The 27036-nt window shown below is 44.9% G+C and overlaps 1 protein-coding gene across 1 annotated transcript; it reads left to right on the top strand.

Annotated features, from left to right (window-relative positions):
* The first annotated feature begins 1227 nt into the window (after window positions 1-1227).
* Window positions 1228-26815, top strand: TNFAIP8L1 (TNF alpha induced protein 8 like 1). Its single transcript, XM_039326982.1, has 2 exons — window positions 1228-1696; window positions 26141-26815. Exon 2 carries the CDS (start codon window positions 26146-26148, stop codon window positions 26704-26706), a length of 561 nt encoding a protein of 186 aa, XP_039182916.1. The 5' UTR covers window positions 1228-1696; window positions 26141-26145; the 3' UTR covers window positions 26707-26815.
* The last annotated feature ends 221 nt before the right edge of the window (window positions 26816-27036 follow it).

The following is a 27036-nucleotide window of genomic DNA, read 5'->3' as shown; positions in this document are numbered from 1 at the left end:
GGGGCAGCCTGGTCTGCTGGATAGTGGGTGGGGGGGCGAAACGTGGGTGGGGGGGCAGTCTGGCCTACTGGATAGTGGGTGGGGGGGTGAAACGTGGGTGGGGGACAGGCTGGTCTGCTGAATAGTGAGTGAGAAGTGGGGGGGGGCAACCTGGTTTGCTGGATAGTGGGGGGGGCGAAACGTGGGTGGGGGACAGGCTGGTCTGCTGGATAGTGAGAGAGAAGCGGGGAGGGGGGGGCAACCTGGTCTGCTGGATAGTGGGTGGGGGGGGCGAAACGGGTGGGGGACAGCTGGTCTGCTGGATAGTGAGTGAGAAGCGGGGAGGGGGGGGCAACCTGGTCTGCTGGATAGTGGGTGGGGGGGGCGAAATGGGGGACAGCTGGGTCTGCTGGATAGTGAGTGAGAAGCGGGGAGGGGGGGGAATAGTGGGTGGGGGGGGCGTGGGTGGGGGACAGGCTGGTCTGCTGGATAGTGAGTGAGAAGCGGGGAGGGGGGGCAACCTGGTCTGCTGGATAGTGGGTGGGGGAGGGCGAAACGTGGGTGGGGGACAGGCTGGTCTGCTGGATAGTGAGAGAGAAGCGGGGAGGGGGGGCAACCTGGTCTGCTGGATAGTGGGTGGGGGGGGCGAAACGTGGGTGGGGACAGGCTGGTCTGCTGGATAGTGAGTGAGAAGCGGGGAGGGGGGGGAACCTGGTCTGCTGGATAGTGGGTGGGGGGGCGAAACATGGGTGGGGGACAGGCTGGTCTGCTGAATAGTGAGTGAGAAGCGGGGAGGGGGGGGCAACCTGGTCTGCTGGATAGTGGGTGGGGGAGGGCGAAACGTGGGTGGGGGACAGGCTGGTCTGCTGAATAGTGAGTGAGAAGCGGGGAGGGGGGGGCAACCTGGTCTGCTGGATAGTGGGTGGGGGGGGCGAAACGTGGGTGGGGGACAGGCTGGTCTGCTGGATAGTGAGTGAGAAGCGGGGAGGGGGGCAACCTGGTCTGCTGGATAGTGGGTGGGGGGCGAAACCTGGGGGGAGGACAATGGGGGGGGCTAAGACAGACCAGAAACCGTTCCAAGGGGCAACTTTCTCTTCTTCTTTCTCTCCCCCCCCCTCGTTAAAGCCCTCCCACTTCGGAAGCCCCACCCCCCATTGGTCGGTTCATAGGCAGCCTTCCCCAGCGGTTGGCCGCCTCGACCTGCCACTCACGTCTTTCCTCCCCCACCCACCCCGCCCTCCAGCTCAACTTCGCCTTGAGTTTGAATCGGGCTGTTGCGGGTGTCTTGCCCCGTGGGCGTGTGTGTGTGTGTGTGTGTGTCTGTCTGTCTGTCTGTCTGTCTGTTTGTGTGTGCGCGCACACACATACACACACACAAGAGCGTTGCGAGAGCATCAGGTTTCAACTTTGGACCGAAGCAGCAGCGGTGTGGGGTTTCCGTCCGCGGGACCGGCCAGCCGCGCGGGAACCACGGAAAGAACAGAAGGCAAGAAAGAAAGAAAAGAAAGAAGGAAGGGAGGGAGGAGAAGGAAGAGAAAAGCAAAGGATCCATTGGATCCACCCCAGGGTTAGACCCATCTTGGGCAAAAGCAAGCAAAGACTGACCAAGAGGATCCTAGATTCTTTGCACGGGTTTCGCCAAGGGTTCGCAAGATCCGGAGCGACGAGGAAGGAGGAACCGCGAAAGACATCAGCTCGTCTGAATGCGAAGAAACAGGTAAGGAAGGGTGGAAGGGAAGGAAAGGAAAGCAGGCTGGATCGCTTCTGGGGGGGGTGAACCAAAGCCAAACCCCAAACTTGACTTCATTTTAACGGGGTGCTGATCCCCCCTTTTGTGGCTTCTGCTTGCTGGCCTGATCCAAAGAGAGATTTCCAGGAAAATAATAATAATAATAATAACAACAATAATAATAATAATAATAAAGTTGGAAGGGACCTTGGAGGTCATCTAGTCCAGAGGTTCTTAACCTTTTTGAACGAATTGCCCCCTTGAGCCAATGAGGAAGTTGTCATCGTCCCCCTCCCCCAACATAACCTCTCAATCACAACATAGGAAATAATTCTTCAATTTATGCAAACACTTGTTTTATTTTCTTTAAAATTGTCATCAGGACATATTGATGCAAATAATTTATTTCCAATCTTTTTCCATATCTCAACTGTGTGAAAAATTTTCGTGCCACCCGTCACTTTATTCCCAAACTTTGTGATACGTATATTTCATTATTATCTGATTTATTCAAGACACTTAAATGTAATGACCACTTTGAAAACAAAATTCAATTGCAAGAAAGTGAAATGCCTGAAAAGGAGAACAGTAATCTTTAATGACTGAATTACAAGTGAAATTTAAGACGCAAAAAGAAATATAAAAAGGGCATAAGAACAAACGGCAACGCGCGTGAAGATAAGCGATGCGTCTTGACATATGTACGGCGTTCTGTACTGAAGCTAGCTGGAGGAACATTTGAAAACACAATTCAATCCACTAATAGCAAGCAATCTGATGTTTTTGTACGACAGATGTACAGCCATTCACTGTATGAAAAAGTCTCAAAAGTGTCCCCAAAACTTCTCGCTCCATCGCCCCCACATCGCCCCCTTTTCATTCCTTCGCCCCCACGTCGCCCCTTTTTGCTCCATCGCCCCCCTGAAAAACGAAATCGCCCCCTGGGGGGCAATATCACCCAGGTGAAGAATCACTGATCTAGTCCAACCCCCTGCTCAGGTAGGAAACCCTATACCATTTCGGACAAATCATAGCAACACTGCCTAGTCTCCGACTTATGGCCACAACTGAGCCCAAAATTTACATTGTTAAGTGAGACATTGGGGAAGTGAGTTTTAGCCCCACTTTATGACCTTTCTTGCCCTTGCATCTGTTAAGTGAGTCAAACGGTTGTTAAGTGAATCGGGCTTGTCAGAAGGTCGCAAAAGGGGATCGCATGACGGCGGGGCAGCGCAAACCGTCATAAATGTGGGTCGCTTTCTCAAGCATCCGAATGTAAGTCATACATGACCACGGTCGTTATATGCAGCGGTCGTTAAGGGTGAAAATCGGTCACAGGTCACTTTTTTCAGCCCCGTTGTAACTTTGAACGGTCACTACATGAACTGTTGTAAGTCGAGGACTTACAGATCTTTTCTTTCAGCCTTTTTCGTCGCCAAAAACTCAAACGACCTTGTAAGAAATAATAAGATTGAGGGAGAATCTGGGAGCATAAAAACTGTAATTGATCATCATCAATTACCTCTGGAAAAAAAAAAACCCCAGCCAGCCTTTTGCACTCTGTATTAAAGGAAGAGTATCTGTTAAAAAGAATAACTCTGAACATGTGCAGAAATAGAGGATCACTTCCTGATTTTTGAAGGTTTTTAAAAAGAGACTGGACAGCCACTGGTCTGAAATGGTATAGGCCGGGTCTCCTGCTTGAACAGGGGGTTAGACTAGATGACCTCCAAGGTCCCTTTCAACATCATCATCATCATCATCATCATCATTATTATTATTACCATTTGTCTCGAATGGTATAGGGCAGGGGTGGGCAACCTTGGCCCCTTCATGACTCATGGACTTCAACTCCCAGAATTCCTGAGCCAGCCATGCTGAGGGGAAAGGGAGAGGTTTCCAAGCTGAGCCATGCTGGCTCAGGAATTCTGGGATTTGAAGTCCATGAGTCATAAAAGAGCCACGGTTGCCTATCCCTGATCTGGGACTTCAACTCCCAGAATCCCCTAGGCCAGGGGTAGGCAACCTTGGCTCTTTTATGACTGGTGGACTTCAACTCCCAGAATTCCTGAGCCAGCCACGCTGAGGGGAAAGGGAGAGGTTTCCAAGCTGAGCCGTGCTGGCTCAGGAATTCTGGGAGTTGAAGTCCGCAAGTCATGAAGGGGGCCATAGTTTCCCCCATGCTGGCTCAGGAATTCTGGGAGTTGAAGTCCACGAGTCATAAAAGAGCCAAGGTTGCCTACCCCTGGTATAGGGTCTCCTGCCTGAGCAAGGGGTTGGACTAGATGACCTCCAAGGTCCCTCCCAGCTCATGCTATTTAATGTTCCTCACTAAGAGGGATATATTTTTTTTTTTTTTTGCACAAGACACCAATCTTTATTGATTGCACACTGCAGGGTGTCCTTGACTTATAAACAGTTCATTTAGTGACCGTTTGAAGTTACAACAGCACCGAAAAAAAATGACTTACGACTGTCCTTGTGCTTATGACCGTCGCAGAATCCCCAAGTGATCAAAATCCGGGCACTTGACAACCGACATTTAAAGGTATGGGTAGTTCTTTGACTTAGGACCTAAATTGAGTCCAAAGTTTCTGTTGTTAAAGTGAGACGTTTGTTTGGTGAATTTATGCCTCGTTTAACAACCTTCCTTTCCCTGGCTGTTAAGCGAATCGTGGCAGTTGTTCGATTAATGGCGCCGTTGTTAAGTGAACCCGGCTTGCCCCCTTGACTTGGCTTGTCGGAAGGCCGCAAAAGGTGATCACGTGACCCCCAGGATATCACGACGGTCATAAATATGAGTCAGTTGCCAAATGTCAAGAATTTTGATCACCTGACCGCTCCAACGGTTGAAAGTGTGAAAATGGGTCCTGAGTAAATTTTTTTCAGCGTCGTCGTAACCTCAAACTGTCACTAAACTAAATCAAGGAGAGAAGCAACGTAGAACTAAGGAGAAACATCCTGACAGTGAGAACAATTAACCAGTGGAACTACCTGCCTCCAGAAGCAGTGAATGCTCCAACACTGGAAGTTTTTAAGAAGAGACTGGACAGCCATTTGTCCGAAATGGTATAGGGTTTCCTGCCTGAGCAGGGGGTTGGATTAGATGACCTCCAAGATCCCTTCCAACTACTTCTTCTTCTTCTTCTTCTTCTTCTTCTTCTTCTTCTTCTTCTTCTTCTTCTTCTTCTTCTTCTTCTTCTTCTTCTCCTTCTCCTTCTCCTTCTCCTTCTCCTTCTCCTTCTCCTTCTTCTTCATATTATTATTATTATTGTTATTGTTATTGTTATTACTACTACTATTACTACTACTTTTAAGTCATGGACTGTGCATCGTTTGATGAGTCCTGATTGATTTCTGGGGGGGGGGCTCTGCTCTCCTTTCCCCAGGCTCCCTCTTTCCCCCAATCTCCAAATACACTGACCCCCAGACCCTTCATCCCCAGCAAGAGATGGGAACTGTAGTTTCATCTTTCCCATGGGAAACCAGGCGGTTCCAAAATCTGCTTTGCGAGGAATGTCAGGAAGAGACGCTGATTTTTTATTTTTCTCTCTCTCTCTCTCTGACCGGAAAAAAGGAGAGGAAAGCAAGTCAGCAAAACAATCAAAACCACAGCAGGAACAAAACTTGTTAAAACACGCACTGGGTTGCCTGCAACTCTTGGAACGGAGAGGGTCACGGATCAAAAGTAGACGCCCGTTGGATATGCATTCTCGCACGGCTGATCCGACGTCCCACAAGCAGAGAAACATCAAACTTTTACCAAATATTTACACGGCAACCCACCCGATTGTGCGTTCTTTCGGATTCTCGCTCGGCCTGGAAAGCCGATCGGCTGATCCGAACATACCCACAACCTAGAAACATCACACTTTGCCAAATATTTACATGGCTGTGCGTTCTTTCGCTTTCCGAATCCTTGAATCAGGCAGCGCCGAAGCCATTAGGGTTGTCCTCGACTTAATGACCGCAATTGCATTCGTCGTTAAACGAGACGTCCTGTTGCCATGGCTTGGGAAGTTTCCTTGCGGGTTTTTTTGCCCCACCGATTTGGTTTGTTGGGAGCCAGCTAGGACCCCAGCATAGCAAAGGGAAACCAGCTGCCAAGCAATCCCTGTTTTGTTTTGGATTTTTTAAATATGTTTTATTGATTTTTAACATCATCGCCTTAATATTTGATAAATCGCGTGTTGTTGTCTGGGTTGGTATTTAAAAAACGATCCATAACAATTAATTGCTATAATACTATAGTCCGTATAATAGCTTTGCTTCATTTTCTCTCCTTCCAATAATATTCTCTTTTGCCAACCTTCAATTAACACGGTTCTTATTGTTTGAATAAATGACAATGAAATGTAGACATTTTTCTCATGTTTCTGCAAATAACCACATCAATATAAAGTTTCTTTTTTAATTGATCATCTTACTGCCTCATCCTAGATCCTGTTTACAGAATTCCTATTTAAATGTTTTCCCCACAATATTCAAAAGCATTCTTACTTGGTTAAGATTTTCTCGAAATTAGTTACGCTTAAGGATTTAAGTCTTTGTTTTTCATACAAGCCATGCCAACACTTTCAACATAAAGCTTCTTTTCTTTTTTTATTATTTAAAAGTTTTATAAATTTATTACAATATAAACCCCACCCCACCCCTTCCCCCCCTACTTCCCAGAGCTGATTACAGGATAAAAAATAAAATAAACAAACATAATCAACACAAAGCTTCTTTTCTAATTGATCATCTTGACTGCCTCATCCTAGATCATGTTTACAGAATTCCTATTTAAATTTGTTTTCCCCACAATATTCAAAAGCATTCTTTACTGATTAAGATTTTCTCCAAATTAGTAAACACTTAAGGATTTAAGTCTTTGTTTTTCATACAAGCCATGCCAACACTTTTACATTTCTCATTTTTTTAAAGAAGAGACTGGACTTTTTAAGAAGAGACTGGATAGCCATTTGTCTGAAATGGCATAGGGTTTCCTGCCTGAGCAGGGGGTTGGACTAGATGACCTCAAAGGTCCCTTCCAACTTTATTATTATTATTATTATACATGAACCTCGGTCAACTGAACATTCAAATTGACTGGCGCTGATGGTTGACACAGGTTGCTACCAGCATCCTAGATGTCAACCAGGTACTTCCTTAAAAATAATAATTATTATGGATCATCGCACAGTCAGCCAGATGTTCAGAATGGATTTGGCATTTTGTCTACCTATCGAGTCCTTACCCAGGACCTGGGATAGGCAGATGTGGATGTTTGATGGTATTACAGATATCGTCGCAGGATGGAAGCAGTTCCTAGTAAGGCCGCCTTTTGCAATTGACTAATAGCGAATTTGTCAATGCCAATGGTGTTCAAGTGGTGCTCCAGTTGTTTTGGGATTGCACCCAAGGAGCCTATACTATTGGTACTACCCTTGCTTGCTTTTGCCACAGTCTTTCTATTTCTATTTGTAGGTCTTTGTATTTTGTTATCTTCTCCAGTTCTTTCTCTTCTATTCTGCTGTCTCCAGGCACTGCCACGTCCACTATCCAGACTTTTTTGTCTTTCTTATCGACAATTGTTAAGTCTGGGGTGTTATGTTGCAGGTGCTTGTCTGTTTGAATTCTGAAGTCCCAGAGCAGTTTAATTTTATCATTTTCTATGACTTTCTCTATTTTATGATCCCACCAGTTTTTGCTTACAGGCAAATGATATTTTTTGCAGATCTTCCAATGCACCATTGTTGCTACTTTGTCATGCCGCTGCTTGTAATCAGTCTGTGCAATCTTCTTGCAACAGCTTACCAAGTGGTCCACTGTTTCTTCAGCTTCTTTGCATAGGCGGCACTTACTGTCTGTTGCTGTCTTCTCAATTTTGACTTTGTATGCATTTGTCCTTAAGGCTTGGTCTTGTGCAGCCAGAATTAGTCCCTCGGTCTCTTTCTTCAATTTTCCTGCTCTTAGCCATTGCCAGGTTTTATTGTTATCTGCTTTCCCAGCTATTTTTTTCATGTATTGGCCATGTAGTGCTTTGTCTTCCCATGCCTCTATTCTGTTCTTCATTTGGTCTTTCTTGTAGGCCAGTTTGGTCTCTCCAGTAGTTAGTAAGCCTTCCTGATATACTAATTTCAGTGCATCTTCATCATTGTTCTTCAGATATTCTTCCAAAGCCATTTTTTCTTCTTCAACCATCTGATGTACTTGTAGCATTCCACGCCCACCTATTTGCCTTGGTAGATAAAGTCTATCAATGTCACTGCGTGGATGAAGGGCATGATTCATTGTCATTATTTTTCTGGTCTGCCTATCCATTGCTTTTAGTTCTGCTTGAGTCCAGTCCACTATTCCAGCTGTGTACCTAATGACTGGGATTGCCCAGGTGTTGATTGCCTTTATGGTATTTCCTCCATTGAGTTTGGATTTTAAGATCTTCTTCACTCTCTTGATGTATTCACCTCTAATCTTTTTCTTGACTTCAGTGTGCTTGATGTTGTCAGCTTGAAGGATACCCAAGTATTTGTAGTACTCTTCCTCATCCAGACTCTTAATGTTATTTTCGTGGGGCATCTTGATTCCTTCAGTTTTCATTATTTTTCCTTGTTTGATAGTAAGTGTGGCACATTTGTCCAAGCCAAACTCCATTACAATATCTTGGCTATATATACGGACAGTGTTGAGCAGCGATTCTATTTCAGATGATGTTTTTCCATACAGCTTCAGATCATCCATATAAAGGAGGTGGGATAGTCTGGCAGATGTTTTTGATGTTTGATAGCCATGTCCTGAGTTATTCAGTATTGTTGACAGAGGAAACAGTGCAATAACAAATAGTAATGGTGATAATGAATCTCCTTGAAATATTCCTCTCTTGATATTAACCTCTCCCAGCCTCTCACCATTGATCTGCAACTGTGTCTTCCATTGTGCCATCGATCTTTGCACAAATTTTCTGATGTTTCTACTGACTCCTGTTATTTCTAGGCACTTTATTATCCAATCATGTGGCAGAGAGTCAAATGCCTTTTTGTAGTCAATCCATGCCACATTCAGGTTGGTCTTCCTTCTCTTGCAGTTTTCCAAGATCATTTTGTCTATTAGGAGTTGATCTTTTGTTCCTCTGCTATTGGGGCGGTTTCCTTTCTGCTCAGGTGGAAAAGATTGTTTTCAACTAGATGCTGTTGCACTGCATCAGCTACTACACCAGTTAGTAATTTGAAAGTTGTTGGTAAGCAGGTAATTGGCCTGTAGTTACCTGGTGTTGCCCCTTTTGCTGGATTTTTCATTATTAGGTAGGTTTTCCCAGTTGTTAGCCACTTTTCAATTTCTCCTCCTTGTAGTATATTGTTGAACTGTTTGGCAATGAGTGGGTGTATAACAGTTAGATGTTTCAACCAAAACCCATGCAGTTCATCTTCACCTGGTGCTGACCAATTTTTGATTTTCTTTGCTCTTTTTTCTACCATTTTTGTTGTTATTACTAGTTCTTTCATTTCAACTTCTGTTTTATTTGCATCCACCTCTTTTAACCAAGCCGCATCCTTGTTGTATTTCTTTGGGTTATCCCATATCTGCTTCCAGAACTGCACTGTTTCTTCCTTGTCAGGTACTGACTGATTCCTTGCAGTTTCTCCATTGATGGATTGGTAGAAACGTTTCTGATTGGATTGAAATTGGAGGTTCTGCCTATAGTTTGCAATTCGAGCTTCATATCTACTGATTTTCCTGGCTATAGCTGTTATTTGTTGCTTTATTATTTCCAGTGCTTCCTTGATCTTCCTTGTTTCTAAGTGGTATTTCTTGATTAGGTATTCTTTGGTCTTCTTGTTCTTCAGCTTCTTTTCTTTCATCTGTTCTAGCTTGCTTGCATGTGATCTTAACTTGCTGATCTTATTTTCTAGTCTAACCTTCCATTTTTCTGGTGCACTGTTTGTTTGTTTTTCTTCTTTGTTGATTTTGCATCCCAGGTATTCTGTTATAACTGCAGCTGTGCTGTACATTAGTTGGTTTGTTTTTTGCAATGAATTGGTGCTTATACTTGATATTGCAGTATTTGCATCTTTTAATGCTTGTGCTAGCTGTTTCTTTGGAACAAGCTTCAATACAGGTAGCCTTATTCTGTTGTTTTTGTGCTGTTCTAGATGCTCAGTTATTCTTTGTTTCAATTCTTTTATTTCTTTAGTTAGAGGGTTTTGTTCTTCCTGAGGAAGAGGTGCCTGGTTTCCAAATGAGAACAGTTGTATATCTCTGCTGGATTCCTTCACTGCCAACTCCCCCTGGTTTGCCTCTACATTCTGAATTACTTCTGGTAAGGCTTTGATTTCTTTGCCCTGGGTAAACCTTTGCAGTTCGTCCAATTCTGTTTCTGTGAATACTTTATTTCGTGTTATAAATCGGCGTTGATCTGCTAGTCTCTGTTCTGTTATTTCTGATTCTGGATGTTGTTCTTTCCAGAACTGGTGCATTCGTTTTAGATATCCTCTTCTTGTTGGACTTGATCTGTAGTAACAGATCATTATTTCTTTGTTTTCCATCACTGTGTATCTGCGACGGGTAAACACCTTTTCTTCCAGTAGTTCTGCAGCTGCTGGCCCTGGTTGCTCAGCCAACAGTCCTGAGTCCTGTAACCCATTTTTCACCAGATATCCAGGAACTCCAATATCTAGTGCGGACCTTGTTAACCCGGGCGACGTCCGAGCCGGTATGGCATTCTGAAATTTACGTCTCACCATATTTTTTATGGGAGAGACACTCTTTGTCTGACTCCTCTGATGAGACCTGTCCAGTATGGTTGAACCTCTGGCATAGCTCTCATCTTCCTCAGAGTACACAAGCCCCACAACCACGTCAAGGTAGTGCCTCACTGGGGGTTATTATTATTATTATTATCGATCATCGCACAGTCAGCCAGATGTTCAGACTGGATTTGGCATTTTGTCTACCTATCGAGTCCTTACCCAGGACCTGGGATAGGCAGATGTGGATGTTTGATGGTATTACAGATATCGTCGCAGGATGGAAGCAGTTCCTAATAAGGCTGCCTTTTGCAATTGACTACTAGCGAATTTGTCAATGCCAATGGTGTTCAAGTGGTGCTCCAGTTGTTTTGGGATTGCACCCAAGGAGCCTATGACTATTGGTACTACCCTTGCTTGCTTTTGCCATAGTCTTTCTATTTCTATTTGTAGGTCTTTGTATTTTGTTATCTTCTCCAGTTCTTTCTCTTCTATTCTGCTATCTCCAGGCACTGCCACATCCACTATCCAGACTTTTTTGTCTTTCTTATCGACAATTGTTAAGTCTGGGGTGTTATGTTGCAGGTGCTTGTCTGTTTGAATTCTGAAGTCCCAGAGCAGTTTATTATTATTATTATTATTATCTTAAAAAATAGAAAAGAAAAAAAAAACAGAGAAAACATTTCTTTTCTATAACCACCCCAGCATTTTTATATTTCTCATGTCAAAAAACAACCCCTATTTTGATCGCATGGCCGTTGGGGGCCGTGACACACGAGGTCGTAAAGCGAGGCAACTTATCACCGTTTGGTGACCGTCTGAAGTTAACGGCGGCCCTGGAAAAAGGGACTTACGACCGTTTTTCAGAAATACGACCGTTGCAGCATCCCTGTGGTCACTGATCCAAATACAGACGCTTGGCAACCGACTCCTATTTATGACGGTCATGGAATCCCGGGGGGGGGGTCAGGTGGTTCCCCCTTTGGCGATCTTCCTGGTGAGCAAAATCAAGGCGGAAGCCCGATTACTTTAACCACCGGATTACTAGCTTAATAACTGCAGCGATTCATTTAACAACACTGGCAGGAAAGCTCGTAAAACGAGGCAGAGCTCCCTGAACCATTGTCTGGCTTAGCCATGGAAATTTTGGGGTCGGTCGTGGTTGTAACCCAGTATATCTATGATTTTCCTGGAAATCTCTCTTTGGATCAGCGCGGCAATCCGAAGTCACGAAAGTCGAGGAACTCACTTCGCTGTCTTGCTTAGTGACGGAAATTTGGGGCTCAGCGGGGGGTTGTTAAGTCGAGGACTTGCCTGAAATGTGAAATCCTGTTAGGGTCTCCGCAGGTTGAGGGTGGGATTCGCTGCAATGGGCGGCTTGGAAAGCCACACGGATTAGACACAACAAGGGATGCGCAGGGACTAATTATGCATCCCTGTACACAAACATTGAATACAGATAGTCCTCGACTTACAGCGGTCCATTTAGTGACCGTTCAAAGTCAGAAGGATGCTAAAAAAGTGACTTATTTTTCACACAGCCGTTGCATTCCCCATTCTCACGTGATCAGACCGTGTCAAGGTAATGATTTAACAGTTAACCCACTTATGTAATGTAAGAAGAAATGATGGGAATGAGTCAGCAGGGTCTGTGTCCCTTTAAGAGCCAGCTGGGTCTGTGTCTCTTTAAGAGCCTCTGTATAAAACGGAAGGCTCCGCTGATGTGTTTTATCTCGCGCAATAAGACTGTGTATGCTCAGACACACCGTGTCCGACAAGCAAAGTCCACGGGGGGATGCCCGAATCACTTAACAACCGGGTGACTAACTTTACCCCTGCAGCGATTCACCTAACGATGGTGGTAAGATAGGTCGTAAAAATGGGGCCAAATTCACTTAACAAGTGCCTCGCTTAGCAACAGACATTTTTGGGGCTCCGTTGTGGTCATAAGCCGAGGATCACGTAGTGGGAGGTGGATCCAATGGAAGGTTTTCCTTTGGTTCCCACGGCACGGTTGCCTCCTTCAGGGATGGCTCCGCTGGGGAAACGTTGGTTCAGCTCAGCCTCCAGAAATTTGGGGGCTCAGTTGAGGTCGTAAGGCGAGGACTCCCTCCATCCCGAGAGTGGTTTTACTAGACTGGGGAGGGCTGAATTTCCTCCCCCTTCTCAGGATTTTGTTCTTGTTGTTAGTTGTGAAGTCGTGTCCAACCCCTCGCGACCCCATGGACAACGTTCCTCCAGGCCTTCCTGTCCTCTACCATTTTCTGGAGTCCATTTAAGCTCATGCCTTCAGTGACTCCATCCAGCCACCTCGTTCTCTGTCGTCCCCTTCTTCTCTTGCCCTCCATCTTTCCCAGCATCAGGCTCTTCTCTAGTGAGTCCTTCCTTCTCATTAGGTGGCCAAAGTATTTGAGTTTCAACTTCAGGATCTGGCCTTCTAAAGAGCAGTCAGGGTTGATCTCTTCTAGGACTGACCGGTTTGAACGCCTTGCAGTCCAGGGGACTCGCAGGAGTCTTCTCCAGCACCAGAGTTCAAAGGCCTCCATTCTTTGGCGCTCAGCCTTTCTTATGGTCCAACTTTCACAGCCATATATTGCAACTGGGGAAACCACGACCTTGACCATACGTACTTCTGTTGGCAGGGTGATGTCTCTGCTTTTTAGCATGCTGTCTAGATTTGCCATAGCTTTCCTCCCCAGGAGCAAGCGTCTTTTAATTTCTTGGCTGCAGTCCCCCCCGGATAATTTCTAGTAAGTAAGAATCCTGCCTTGGAGAAGTTGTGACTGGTCACAATTCGGCACCTCCACCCTCCAAAGGGTGGAGAAGGATCAAAAAGTTATTTACGCCCAGCTTTAGGGCGATCCCATCATCTGAGGCGTGCCAGCCAGAATCACAATTAGAAGATGATGAGTGATATAAAACAAACAAACAAGGAAACAACAGCTGAAGGATAATTACAGCTTAGTAAAGGCGGAGGCATCGGCAGAGGTCGTCCCTGGCTTACGACCATTCCTTTAGTGACTGTTCGGCCATGAAAAAAAGCGACTCAGGGCCGTTTTTTGCCCTTGTGACCGTTGCAGCCTCCCCGGGGGGCGTTCACGTGATCAAAATTCAGAGGCCGCTGGCATGTACTTAGGACGGTTGCAGCGTCCCAGGGTCATGTGATCTCCTTTTGCGAACCTTCTGATGAGCAAAGTCAAGGGGGGGGTGTGTGAAGCCAGATTCGGTTTAACAACCAAGTTACTCACTGGTTATCCGCTGCAGCGATTCACTTAACGGTGGCGAGAAAGGTCGTAGAGTGGGACAAAACTCACTTAACAAAGGTCTGGCTTAGCTACAGAAACATTGGGTTTAATTGTGGGTCGTTTTAAGTCAAGGACTTACCTATAGAATGTATTGATTAAATCAGGCGTGGGCAACCTTGGCTCTTTTATGACTGGTGGACTTCAACTCCCAGAATTCCTGAGCCAGCCATGCTGAGGGGAAAGGGAGAGGTTTCCAAGCTGAGCCATGCTGGTTCAGGAATTCTGGGAGTTGAAGTCCACCAGTCATAAAAGAGCTAAGGTTGCCTATCCCTGGCCTAGAAGATAGATAGATAGATAGATAGATAGATAGATAGATAGATAGATAGATAGATAGATAGATAGATAGATAGATAGACAGATAGACAGACAGACAGACAGACAGACGATAGATACACCTAAATCAGGGATAGGCAACCTTGGCTCTTTTATGACTCGTGGACTTAAACTCCCAGAATTCCTGAGCCAGCATGAGGGAAACTTTGGCACCTTCATGACTCGTGGACTTCAACTCCCAGAATTCCTGAGCCAGCATGGGGGAAACTATGGCCCCTTCATGACTTGTGGACTTCAACTCCCAGAATTCCTGAGCCAGCATGGCTCAGCTTGGAAACCTCTCCCTTTCCCCTCAGCATGGCTGGCTCAGGAATTCTGGGAGTTGAAGTCCACCAGTCATAAAAGAGCCAAGGTTGCCTATCCCTGGCCTAGAAGATAGGTAGGTAGGTAGGTAGGTAGGTAGGTAGGTAGGTAGGTAGGTAGGTAGGTAGGTAGGTAGATAGATAGATAGATAGATAGACAGACAGACAGACAGACAGACAGACAGACGATAGATACACCTAAATCAGGGATCGGCAACCTTGGCTCTTTTATGACTCGTGGACTTCAACTCTCAGAATTCCTGAGCTGAGGGGAAAGGCAGAGGTTTCCAAGCTGAACCATGCTGGCTCAGGAATTCTGGGAGCTGAAGTCCACGAGTTATAAAAGAGCCAAGGTTGCCTACCCCTGGATTAAATAAATGCAAAAGGGTTGTAATGAATGAATAGAGGGATGAGTGAATGAATGAATGAACAAACGAACGAACAAACAAACAAATATTGCTATTTTCTTTCTGGATCCAAGCTGAACAGTCAAACGAACCAGTAGCTCCTGCTTCGGACAGTGATCAGAGCCTTAGATGAGGAGGCCTTGAAGCCAATCTTCCCCTTTGCTCTCCTAGAGGTAGACTGCTCCTGGTTGTGGAGGCTTTTTTATCGTCAAGAGGGAGAGCCAGACACCCCTCTCTTCTCCGTAAAATTTCATAAGAAAAAGAAGAGCCCAGCTGGATTAGACCTGCATTCTCTTTTGAGCAGCCCACAAGCCGAGTGCAGGCATCTTCCACATGTTTCAGACTGCAATTCCCATAACCCTCACCTTGGCCCTGCTGGCTGGGAGAGGTTGCAGTTAAAGTGGCACTGGAAAAGAAGTACCTGATGATGAGGATAATGATGATGATAATAATAATAATGGGGTTGGAAGGGACCTTGGAGGTCATCTAGTCCAACCCCCTGCTCAGGCAGGAAAGCCTATACCATTTCAGACAAGTGGCTGTCCAGTCTCTTCTTAAAAATTTCCAATGTTGGAGCATTCACAACTTCTGGAGGCAGGTTGTTCCACTGGTTAATTGTTCTAACTGTCAGGAAGTTTCTCCTTAGTTCCAGGTTGCTTCTCTCCTTGATGAGTTTCCATCCGTTGCTTCTTGTCCTGCCTTCAGGTGTTTTGGAGAATAGCTTGACTCCCTCTTCTTTCTGAAAACCCCATACATATTTTTAAGATGCTATCCTATTAGCCCTGCTCCTTCTCTTCATTAAACTAGACAGACCCAATTCCAGCAACCGTTCCTTATATGTTTTAGCCTCCAGTCCCCTGATCATCTTTGTTGCTCTTCTCTGCACTCTTTCTAGAGTCTCAACACCTTTTTTACATCGTGGTGACCAAAACTGGATGCCGGATTCCAAGTGTGGCCTTACAAGGGCATTGTAAAGTGGTATTAACACTTCATGTGATCTTGATTCTATCCCTCTGTTAATGCAGCCTAGCACTGTGTTGGCTTTTTTGGCCGCTGCAGCACACCCATCTTTCAGGGGTTTGAGGTTGAAAAACACAGCCCTAGAAATGGCGTTCTGACTGCTTTGAGTTCTCTCCTTCATCCCCCAGGCTGGCCTGTAAATTATTAAGAGATTTTTTTCTTCTTGTGCCTCCATGAAAAATTCATTCGGTCGCAGGGTTTACGTTTCTCCCAGGGAGAGGAGCGTGTGATTGTTTTGCAAAAACTTGGCAAAAGCTATCCATGTGCAAAAGTCAAGAGGGTTAATTAGGGAAGGGAAGGTGAAGAGATGGGAGAGACGGAAGAGAAACTGCCCTGATTTACGAGTCATTGCTAAGAAGTACCTGCATTTGAGGGGCTGCCACTAAGAAGAGGGGGGAACAACCTGTTCTCAAAGCACCTGAAGGCAGGTGAAGCAACGGATGGAAACTAGTCAAGGAGAGAAGCAACCTAGAACTAAGGAGAAACTTCCTGACAGTGAGAACAATTAACCAGTGGAACAACCTGCCTCCAGAAGCGGTGAATGCTCCAACACTGGAAGTTTTTAAGAAGAGACTGGACAGCCATTTGTCTGAAATGGTGTAGGCTTTCCTGCCTGAGCAGGGGGTTGGACTAGATGACCTCCAAGGCCCCTTCCAACTTTATTATTCTGTAATAATTCTCCAAAGTGCCTGAAGGCAGGACAAGAAGCAACCGATGGAAACTAATCAAGGAGAGAAGCAACCTGGAACTAAGGAGAAAGTTCCTGACAGTGAGAACAATTAACCAATGGAATGGCTTGCCACTAGACCAGTGGTTCTCAACCTTCCTAATGCCGTGACCCTTTAATACAGTTGCTCATGTTGTGGTGACCCCCAACCATAAAATTATTTTTGTTGCTACTTCATAACTGTAATTTTGCTACTGTTATGAATCATAATGTAAATATCTGATATGCAGGATGTATTTTCATTGTTACAAATTGAACATAATTAAATTCTAGTCTAGTCTAGTCTAGTCTAGTCTACTCTACTCTACTCTACTCTACTCTACTCTACTCTACTCTACTCTATACTCTGTTCCATGTTGTCTATAGATGTTGTGGGTGTTCCAATGCTGGAGTTTTTAAAGAAGAAATCAGACAGCCATCTGTCTGAAATGGTATAGAGTCTCCTGCTTGAGTAAGGGGCTGGGCTAGAAGACCTCCAAGGTCCCTTCCAACTCCAGCATTCTGTTATTCTGACAGCAGTCTTCCATGTTTTGAGGAGCTGCCACAAAGAACAGGGGGTCAACCTGTTCTCCAAAGCGCCTGAAGGCAGGACAAGAAGCAACGGATGGGAACTAATCAAAGAGAAAAGCAACCTGGAACTAAGGAGAAACTTCCTGACAGTGAGAACAATTAACCAGTGGAACCACCTGCCTCCAGAAGTTGTGAATGCTCCAACACTGGAAGTTTTTAAGAAGAGACTGGACAGCCATTTGTCCGAAATGGTATAGGGTTTCCTGCCTGAACAGGGGGCTGGACTAGAAGACCTCCAAGGTCCCTTCCAACTCCGGCATTCTGTTATTCTGAGAGTAGTCTTCCAGTATTTGAGGGGCTGCCCCAAAAAAGAGGGAGTCAAGCTATCCTCCAAAGTGCCTGAAGGCAGGACAAGAAGCAACGGATGGAAACTAATCAAGGAGAGAAGCAACCTAGAACTAAGGAGAAACTTCCTGACAGTGAGAACAATTAACCATTGGAACAACCTGCCTCCAGAAGCGGTGAATGCTCCAACACTGGAAGTTTTTAAGAAGAGACTGGACAGCCATTTGTTTGAAGTGGTATAGAGTTTCCTGCCTGAGCAGGGGGCTGGACTAGATGACCTCCAAGGTCCCTTCCAACTCTTGATATTCTGTGCTGTGCTAATGCTTTGGCAGGAAGCAGGGCAGATACCCAGCTGAATCTGAATCCATCCAAATTGTAGGTTGACCAAGACCGCTGTAATTATTGGGGTGGTTCAGATCCGAGCAAAACCCGAGGGCCAGGAATTGGGCTTGTTTGCTTGCTTTCTTAAGTATGTAATTACCAAATGGATTCCGAACGGAGTCGAGCTGATTGCCGGTGGAGGAACCCCACAGCTTGGTTTGATCCTTGCTCAGCTGGCTGAGCTCATCAGACCACGGTTTTCATTTCACGGCACGCGGACTGACCACATTGCGCATCCCTCCGGAATTAAAAACAGAGGTCGGCTTCTCCTGGCAACGCCATCCGCGAGCTTTCCCACTGGAGCTCCAGCATCTCAATCAGCTGGCAGTCAGCTGCCTCTAGAACAGCCTCCCCCCAACCTTTTGGGCACCAGGGACCGGTTCTGTGGAGAGAGGCTTTTCCACGGACTGGAGGGGGCGACGTGGTTTTGAAGGGGTTGGGGACCCCTGATAATTGGATTGGAATGGAATGGAATAGAATAGAATAGAATAGAATAGAATAGAATAGAATAGAATAGAATAGAATATGTGGAATGAAATAGAATAGAAGAATAGAATAGAATAGAATAGAATAGAATAGAATAGAATAGAATAGAATAGAATAGAATAGAATATGTGGAATGAAATAGAATAGAATAGAATAGAATAGAATAGAATAGAATATGTGGAATGAAATAGAATAGAATAGAATAGAATAGAATAGAATAGAATAGAATAGAATAGAATAGAACAGAATAGAATAGAATAGAATAGAATATGTGGAATGGAATAGAATAGAATAGAATAGAATAGAATAGAATAGAATAGAATAGAATATATGGAATGGAATAGAATAGAATAGAATATGTGGAATAGAATAGAATAGAATAGAATAGAATAGAATAGAATAGAATAGAATAGAATAGAATAACAGAGTTGGAAGGGACCTTGGAGGTCTTCTAGTCCAACCCCCTGCTTAGGGAGAAAATCCTATGTCATTTCAGACAAATGGTTGTCCAATCTTTTCTTTAAAACATCCCGTGTTGGAGCATACACAACTTCTGGAGGCAGGCTGTTCCACTGGTTAATTGTTCTCACTATCAGGAAATTCCTACTTAGCTCTAGGTTGGGTCTGTTTTTAATTATCATCTCTCCGTTGTTTCTTATCCTTCCCTCAGGTGCTTTGGAGAATAGGTGGACCCCCTCTTCTCTGCTTCAGCATCCACATATTGGAAGACTGCTACCATGTCACCCATAATCCTTGTCTTCTTTAGACTAGACACACCCAGTTCCCACAACCGTTCCTTATATGTTTTAGCCTCCAGTCCCCTGATCATCTTTGTTGTTCTTCTCTGCACTCTTTCTAGAGTCTTAACATCTTTTTTTACACCGTGGTGACCAAAACTGGATGCCATATTCCAAGTGTGGCCTTACCAAGGCCTTGTAAAGTGATATTAAGAGTTCAGATGCTCTAGTCTAGAAGATATCCTTGGGAGGTGAAAAAAAGTCAAGATGGCGGCCACAAACAGCTGTCAATTCTTTAATAGGCTTCACAACTAGGACACAGAAAAAGGCAGTTGATGACAAGCCAGGAATGTCTGCCAGTTATGATACAGGCAGTCCTCGGCTTAGAAGTAACCGTTCATTTAGTGATTGTACAAAGTTACAACCGCATTGGGGAAAAAAATGACTTATGGACGTTTTCCCACACAGCATTCCCCCAACATCATGGCATCAAAATTAGGGTGGTTGGCAACTGACTCATATTTACGACGGTTTGCTCAATCCACACTACACACACACACACACACACACACACACACACACACACACACACTTTTTTATTAATGGGTTACAGATGGAGCCTTGTCAGAAAGAAAGATGCTTTTTATTTATTTTGATTGCTGGTAGAGTCAGCCAGATGTTTAGACTGGATTTGACATTTTTACCCATCTTCCTAAGGACTTGGCAGAGGCAGATGTTGTTGAATAATATTAAAGTTTTGTTGCAGGATGTAAGCTGTTTCGAGTCAAGCTGTCTTTCGCAATTGACCGATGGTGGATTTGTCAATGCCGATGGTTGTACTGGTGCTCCAGATGTTTTGGGATTGCACCCAAGGCGCCTATGACTATTGGTACTACCCTTGCTTGCCTTTGCCACAGTCGTTCTATTTCTAGTTGCGGGTTTTTGTATTTTGTGATCTTCTCCATTTCTTTCTCTTCTGCCGTCTCCAGGTACTGTCCTGTCCACTATCCAGACTTTTTTGTCTTTCTGATCGACAGTTGTTAAGTCTGGGGTGCTATGCAGCAGGTGCCCGTCTGTATGAATTCTAAAATCCCAGAACAATTTAGCTTCTTTTTTCTCTGTTTGATAATCCCACCAGTTCTTGTTTACAGGCTAATGGCTTTTCCTGCAGATCTCCTACTGCTCCATTGTTGCTACCTTGTCACCCTGTTGTTAGGCCCAGTACTCTTCAGTATCTTCATAAATGATCTAGAAGAGGAAGTAGAAGGGGGAACTCATCAAATCTGCGAATGACACTATGGGAAGAAAAATCAGGTGCAGTTCCAAGCCGGGAGAAAGACACTGCAAAATAAAATGGAGGCTGGGTGCTTTGGAAAGAAGGTCTCTGTTTATTGACGATCAGGACCGACAACAGCATGCAGTTCTGGGATGGCTGACAAAGTGGAGTTGAGAGTAGGTGGGTTTTTATACGTTCTGTGGAGCTTGGCCATTGAGATGCCTGTTCCTGTGTAAGATTGTGTCCTTTAATATTTTAATGGCTGTTGCCAGATTCTTATGGCGTCATGTAGGGGTCACGGCTGGCTTTACAGGCAAGAGGGGAAATGCAAATCCTAGACTTAGGTGTTTTGTTCCTCTGAGCTAATCGTGTCAGTTTGGCCTTGCCTGTTGTGTTGTTTATTTAGGATTTCTAGTTATTCTTTGTGGATGAATAGTGTGGCCCAGTCTTTCGGAATGGATGACAAAATCCAGATGTTCAGACTGGATTTGGCATTTTCTCTACCTATCGAGTCCTTACCCAGGACCTGGGATAGGCAGATGTGGATGTTTGATGGTATTACATATATCGTCGCAGGATGGAAGCAGTTCCTAGTAAGGCCACCTTTGGCATTTTCTCTACCTATCGAGTCCTTACCCAGGACCTGGGATAGGCAGATGTGGATGTTTGATGGTATTACATATATCGTCGCAGGATGGAAGCAGTTCCTAGTAAGGCCACCATTATTCACCAAACTGAATAATAGCGAATTTGTCAATGCCAATGGTGTTCAAGTGGTGCTCCAGTTGTTTTGGGATTGCACCCAAGGAGCCTATTACTATTGGTACTATCCTTGCTTGCTTTTGCCACAATCTTTCTATTTCTATTTGTAGGTCTTTGTATTTTGTTATCTTCTCCAGTTCTTTCTCGTCTATTCTGCTGTCTCCAGGCACTGCCACGTCCACTATCCAGACTTTTTTGTCTTTCTTATCGACAATTGTTAAGTCTGGGGTGTTACGTTGCAGGTGCTTGTCATTATTATTATTATTATTATTATTATTATTATTGATCATCACACAATCAGCCAGATGTTCAGACTGGATTTGGCATTTTGTCTACCTATCGAGTCCTTACCAAGGACCTGGGATAGGCAGATGTGGATGTTTGATGGTATTACAGGTATCGTCTATTATTATTATTATTATTATTATACATGAACTTCAGTCAGCTGAACATTCAAATTGGCTGGCGCTGATGGTTGTCACGGGTTGCTACCAGCATCCTAGGTGTCAACCAGGTACCTCCTTAAAATGTAAGATGTTCCGTGTAGTGCAGTTTTTTGTAACATTGCTGGAGTTATTGTAGGAAGCTGCAGTTTCTTGATGTGTTTGGCAAAGTTTTTGGACATAGTTCCCAGTGCCCCGATGACAATGGGTATCACTGTTACACGTTTCACCCACAAGCGCGCAGTTTCGATGGCCAGGTCACGATATTTCGTCGTTTTTTCCAGTTCTTTTTCTTCGACTCTGTCATCTCCCGGTATGGCGATATCAATCAGCTGCACGCTTCTGTTCTCTACAACTGCGATATCTGGCACGTTGTGTTCTAAATGGCAATCTGTCTGGATTCGAAAGTCCCACCAGATCTTCACCCTCTCATTCTCAACCACTTTTTCCACCCTGTGTTCCCACGACTTTTCGGACACAGGCAAGTCGTATTTTTTACACAATGCCCAGTGGATTAATTTAGCAACTCGGTCATGTCTAGCTTTGTTGTCAGTTTGCGCGATTTTGCTGCACTCAGAGGTTAGATGTGAAACAGTTTTCACTTTGTCATTGCAAAGTTGGCAATTTGGATTGTCAGTGGATTTTTGTATCTTCGCTTTCATGGGATTAGTTTGTAGTGCTTGTTCTTGAGCAGCCAGTATTAAGCCTTCTTTTTTCTTTCTTTCTTTCTTTCTTTCTTTCTTTCTTTCTTTCTTTCTTTCTTTCTTTCTTTCTTTCTTTCTCTCTCTCTCTCTCTCTTTCGTTTCTTTCTTGATGGTTCCCATCTTAAGCCATGCCCATGTCACCCAGCTGTTTTTCCTTATATTCTGCCTTTGTTTTTGTTATTTTTATAATGCTCTCATCATCATCATCATCATCATTATTATCCTTCAGCCTCTTTTTAATATTAAGAATAAAGAATATTTTATTCTGGGGTGGGGCTTCCTACAACACTAAGCTATCTGGACTTTTTTTGTCTTTCTTATTGACATTTTTTTTTAAGTCTGGGGTGTTATGTGGCAGACACCTGTCTATTTGAATTCTAAAGTCCCAGAGCTTTAGAGCGTCTTCATTTGCTATCATTTTCTCTGTTTGATGGTCCTGCTGGTTCCTGCATGCAGGCAAATGTTATTTCTTGTGGATCTTCCAACGCACCATTGTTGCTACTTCGTCGTGCCGTTGTTCGTAATCCCTCTGTGCGCAATCTTCTTACAGCAGCTAACATTGGGATGATCCCCTGTTGTTTCTTCAGCTTCTTGGCCTAGAGTAGACCAGGGGTAGGCAACCTTGGCTCAGCCACGCTGAGGGGAAAGGGAGAGGTTTCCAAGCTGAACCATGCTGGCTCAGGAATTATGGGAGTTGAAGTCCATGAGTCATGAGGGGGCCATAGTTCCCCCATGCTGGCTCAGCAATTCTGGGAGTTGAAATCCACCAGTCATAAAAGAGCCAAGGTTGCCTACCCCTGGTCTAGATGATAGATAGATAGATAGATAGATAGATAGATAGACAGACAGACAGACAGACAGACAGACAGACAGACAGACAGACAGACAGACCTAGATCAGGGGTAGGCAACCTTGGCTCTTTTATGACTGATGGACTTCAACTCCCAGAATTCCTGAGCCAGCATGGGGGAACTATGGCCCCCTCATGACTCGTGGACTTCAACTCCCAGAATTCCTGAGCCAGCATGGGGGAACTATGGCCCCCTCATGACTCGTGGACTTCAACTCCCAGAATTCCTCAGCCAGCATGGGGGAACTATGGCCTCGTCATGACTCGTGGACTTCAACTCCCAGAATTCCTGAGCCAGCATGGGGGAACTATGGCCCCCTCATGACTCGTGGACTTCAACTCCCAGAATTCCTGAGCCAGCATGGGGGAACTATGGCCCCCTCATGACTCGTGGACTTCAACTCCCAGAATTCCTCAGCCAGCATGGGGAACTATGGCCTCGTCATGACTCGTGGACTTCAACTCCCAGAATTCCTGAGCCAGCATGGGGGAACTATGGCCCCTTCATGACTCGTGGACTTCAACTCCCAGAATTCCTCAGCCAGCATGGGGAACTATGGCCCCGTCATGACTCGTGGACTTCAACTCCCAGAATTCCAGCATGGCTCAGCTTGGAAACCTCTCCCGTTCCCCTCAGCATGGCTGGCTCAGGAATTCTGGGAGTGGAAGTCCACGAGTCCTAAAAGAGCCAAGGTTGCCTACCCCCTGGCCTAGACGACGTTTGCTGTCTGTTGCTCCCTTCTCAATTCTGGCTTTGCGTACATTTGTTGTTAATTATTCTTAATTCCTCTTAATTGCTATTACCGGTTTCCTAGAATGGAACAGCAGATCTGCTGGTCTTAAAATGTCATTTTTATAAGAATGCTTTAGTTGAGGGGTGGGCGGGGGGGGGGAAGCAAGATAAGCTGATGGCAGGAGACAAGTTGTGATTCATCTCCAGAAAGAGAGGAATTTGCAATATGAGGCTGCCAACAAAATTTCATCAGAATTCTGTCTCTCTCCCTCTCCCTCCCTCCCTTTCTTTCTGCCTCTGAATCAAATTTGACACCTGGAAAGAATAAAATGCGGTTTGCGGTACCTTGCCACTTTTCGTAGACTTAACCCTCTGGGCAGATGTCAGAAAACAGAGCAAAGAGAGAAGAGAGGGATGAAAATTCAGCGAGGCTGGAACGAATCTTCTTCTCTTCTGACCATTTTTCACTGTCTAATCTTACATTTTTGTTTCTGCTCCTTTTGATTTGCAGCTTCCTGGGAGCCTGGGGGGGGGGGCGGGAAATAGGCGAGTTTTTTTTTTCTTAACATCTCCATTTTGGGAGAAAATGACTCCTCGTGTAAGCAGCCTCCAAAACGAGATCTTTCCCTAATTTAGAAACTGAAGTTTATTTAGAGCAGTGTTTCTGAACCTCAGCGTGTTTAAGAGGGGTGGACTTCAACTCCCAGAATTCCCCAGCCAGCATATGTTGTATATGCATAATATGCAGCAGTTGCAGCCAAAAGAAGCAAATACAATCCTGGGTTGTGTCAACAGAGGCGTAGGATCAAAATCATGACAAGTATTAGTACTCCTTTATAAAGCTTTAGTAAAGCCACACCTGGAATACGGCATCCAGTTTTGGCCCCCACGTTACAAAAAAAAGATGTTGAGACTTTGGAAAAAGTGCAGAAAAGGGCAACTAAGATGATTAAAGGCTTGGAGACAAAAACACATGAACGGTTGCAGGTTTTGGATATGGCTAGTTCTAGAGAAAAGAAGGACGAGGGGGGACGTGATAGCAGTCTTCCAATATCTCAGGGGCTGCCCCAAAGAAGAGGGAGTCAAGCTATTCTCCAAAGCACCCGAAGGCAGGACAATTGGGCATGTCAAATTTAATGAAGAGAAGGACGAGGGGGGACACGATAGCAGCCTTCCAATATCTCAGGGGCTGCCCCAAAGAAGAGGGAGTCAAGCTATTCTCCAAAGCGCCTGAAAGCAGGACAAGAAACAATGGATGGAAACTAATCAAGGAGAGAAGCAACCTAGAACTAAGGAGAAACTTCCTAACAGGGAGGACAATTAACCAGTGGAACAGCTTGCCACCAGGTGCTCCATCACTAGAGGTTTTTAAGAAGAGACTCGGCAGCCACCTGTCTGAAATGGTATAGGGTCCCCTGCTTGAGCAGGAGGTTAGACTAGAAGACCTCCAAGGTCCCTTCCAGCTCTGAAGCATCTTAAACAGGCCAAGGTTGAGAAACAGGGATCTAGAGAATTCAAATCCACTTTGAGCATCGGATGACTTTGGACCAGTCCCTCTCTCAGCAAAGCTACCTTGCCACCGTTGTGCTTGGTGAACCTGGAAGAAAAAAAAGACTACATGTAACCCTTGACATATGACCATAATGGAGCCTAACCATTATGGGGAATAGGAAGAGAAGAGAAGAAAAGAAAAGAAAAGAGAAGAAAAGAGAAGAAAAGAGAATTACAGAATAGAATGGAATGGAACGGACTGGAATAGAATAGAATAGAATAAAATAGAATAGAATAGAATAGAATAGAATAGAATAGAATAGAATAGAATAGAATAGAATAGAATAGAATAGAATAGAATAGAAATTAGACTACATTAGACTAGACTGGAATGGAATGGAATGGAAATTAGATTAGAATAGAATAGAAATTAGAATAGAATAGAATAGAGAATAAATAGAATAGACTAGACTAGAAATCAGACTAGACTAGAATAAAATAGAATAGAATAGAAAATAGAATAGAATAGAAAATAGAATAGAATAGAATAGGTTGGAAGGGACCTTGGAGGTCATCTAGTCCAACTCTCCCCCCCCCGCTCAGGCAGGAAGCCCTATCCCATTTCAAACAAACGGCTGTCCAGTCTCTTCTTAAAAACCTCCAGTACGGGAGCATTCACAACTTTTGGAGGTTCCACTGGTTAATTGTCCTAACAGTCAGGAAGGTTCTCCTTAGTTCCAGGTTGTAGGTCGTCACACTCCAGTTGAGTGAGATGCTCCTCAGAGGACATCCCAACCTACTTGTGTAGAGGATTATGCTGTAATAGATGATGAGGTTGGTGGTAATGGTGACGATGGTGATAATGATGGATGCTTTTTTGTTCCCATCTCTCAGGAAAGATGGATCCCTTCAGCACTAAGAACCTGGCTCTCCAAGCTCAGAAGAAGCTGCTGAGCAAGATGGCTTCCAAGAACATGGCCAGCATCTTCATCGACGACACCAGCAGCGAGATCCTGGACGAGCTGTACCAGGTCACCAAGGAATTCACTCACAATCGCAAAGAAGCCCAGAAGGTCATCAAGAACCTGATCAAGATCGTCGTGAAGTTGGGCCTGTTGTACCGCAACAAGCAGTTCGGCGTGGAAGAGCTGGCCTTGATGGACCGCTTCCGCAAGAAGGTCCACACCTTGGCCATGACCGCCGTCAGCTTCTACCAGATAGACTTCACCTTTGACCGCCGGGTCATGGCCAACATGCTCAACGAATGCCGGGACCTGCTCCACCAAGCCATCAACACTCACTTGACCGCCAAGTCCCACTCTCGGATCAACCACGTCTTCAACCATTTTGCGGACTTCGAGTTCCTCTCGGCCCTCTACGGCTCTTCCGAGCCTTACCAGACCCACCTGCAGCGGATCTGCGAAGGGCTGAGCCAAATGCTGGATGAAGGCAACATCTGAAAAAAAAAACTCCACTGTTGTCTTGAGGACCCAGCTGTGGGACTCCGTTGCTCTGGATGTGCTTCTGATGTAATTGAGTGGTATTTTAAGAATGAGATGGTGTGGGGTGTGTTTTGTTTTGTTTTGTTTTAGTTATGGATGGCTTCACCTTGGGTTTTTCCATGGTCCTCTCCCGTTTTCTCCAAGGAATGAGCGGGGTTGGTAAAGGTTTTGGAGAAAGGCACTTACTGTAGGGCCACCCACCATTTCTTGGGTTTATTGATTTATTGGAGAGCACAATTAAAGGCCATCTCCAGATTTCGTCTCTGAACAGGACAGAATAGCAGAATT

This window comes from Crotalus tigris, unplaced genomic scaffold (assembly GCF_016545835.1).
Source record: "Crotalus tigris isolate CLP2741 ecotype Arizona unplaced genomic scaffold, ASM1654583v1 scf7180000024348.693503, whole genome shotgun sequence".
Lineage (NCBI taxonomy): Eukaryota > Metazoa > Chordata > Lepidosauria > Squamata > Viperidae > Crotalus > Crotalus tigris.
This window is presented reverse-complemented; position numbering and strand designations above follow the sequence as displayed.

Coding starts and splice junctions, on each gene's coding strand:
- TNFAIP8L1 (XM_039326982.1), top strand. CDS start 26,146: ATGGATCCCTTCAGCACTAAGAACCTGGCTCTCCAAGCTCAGAAGAAG.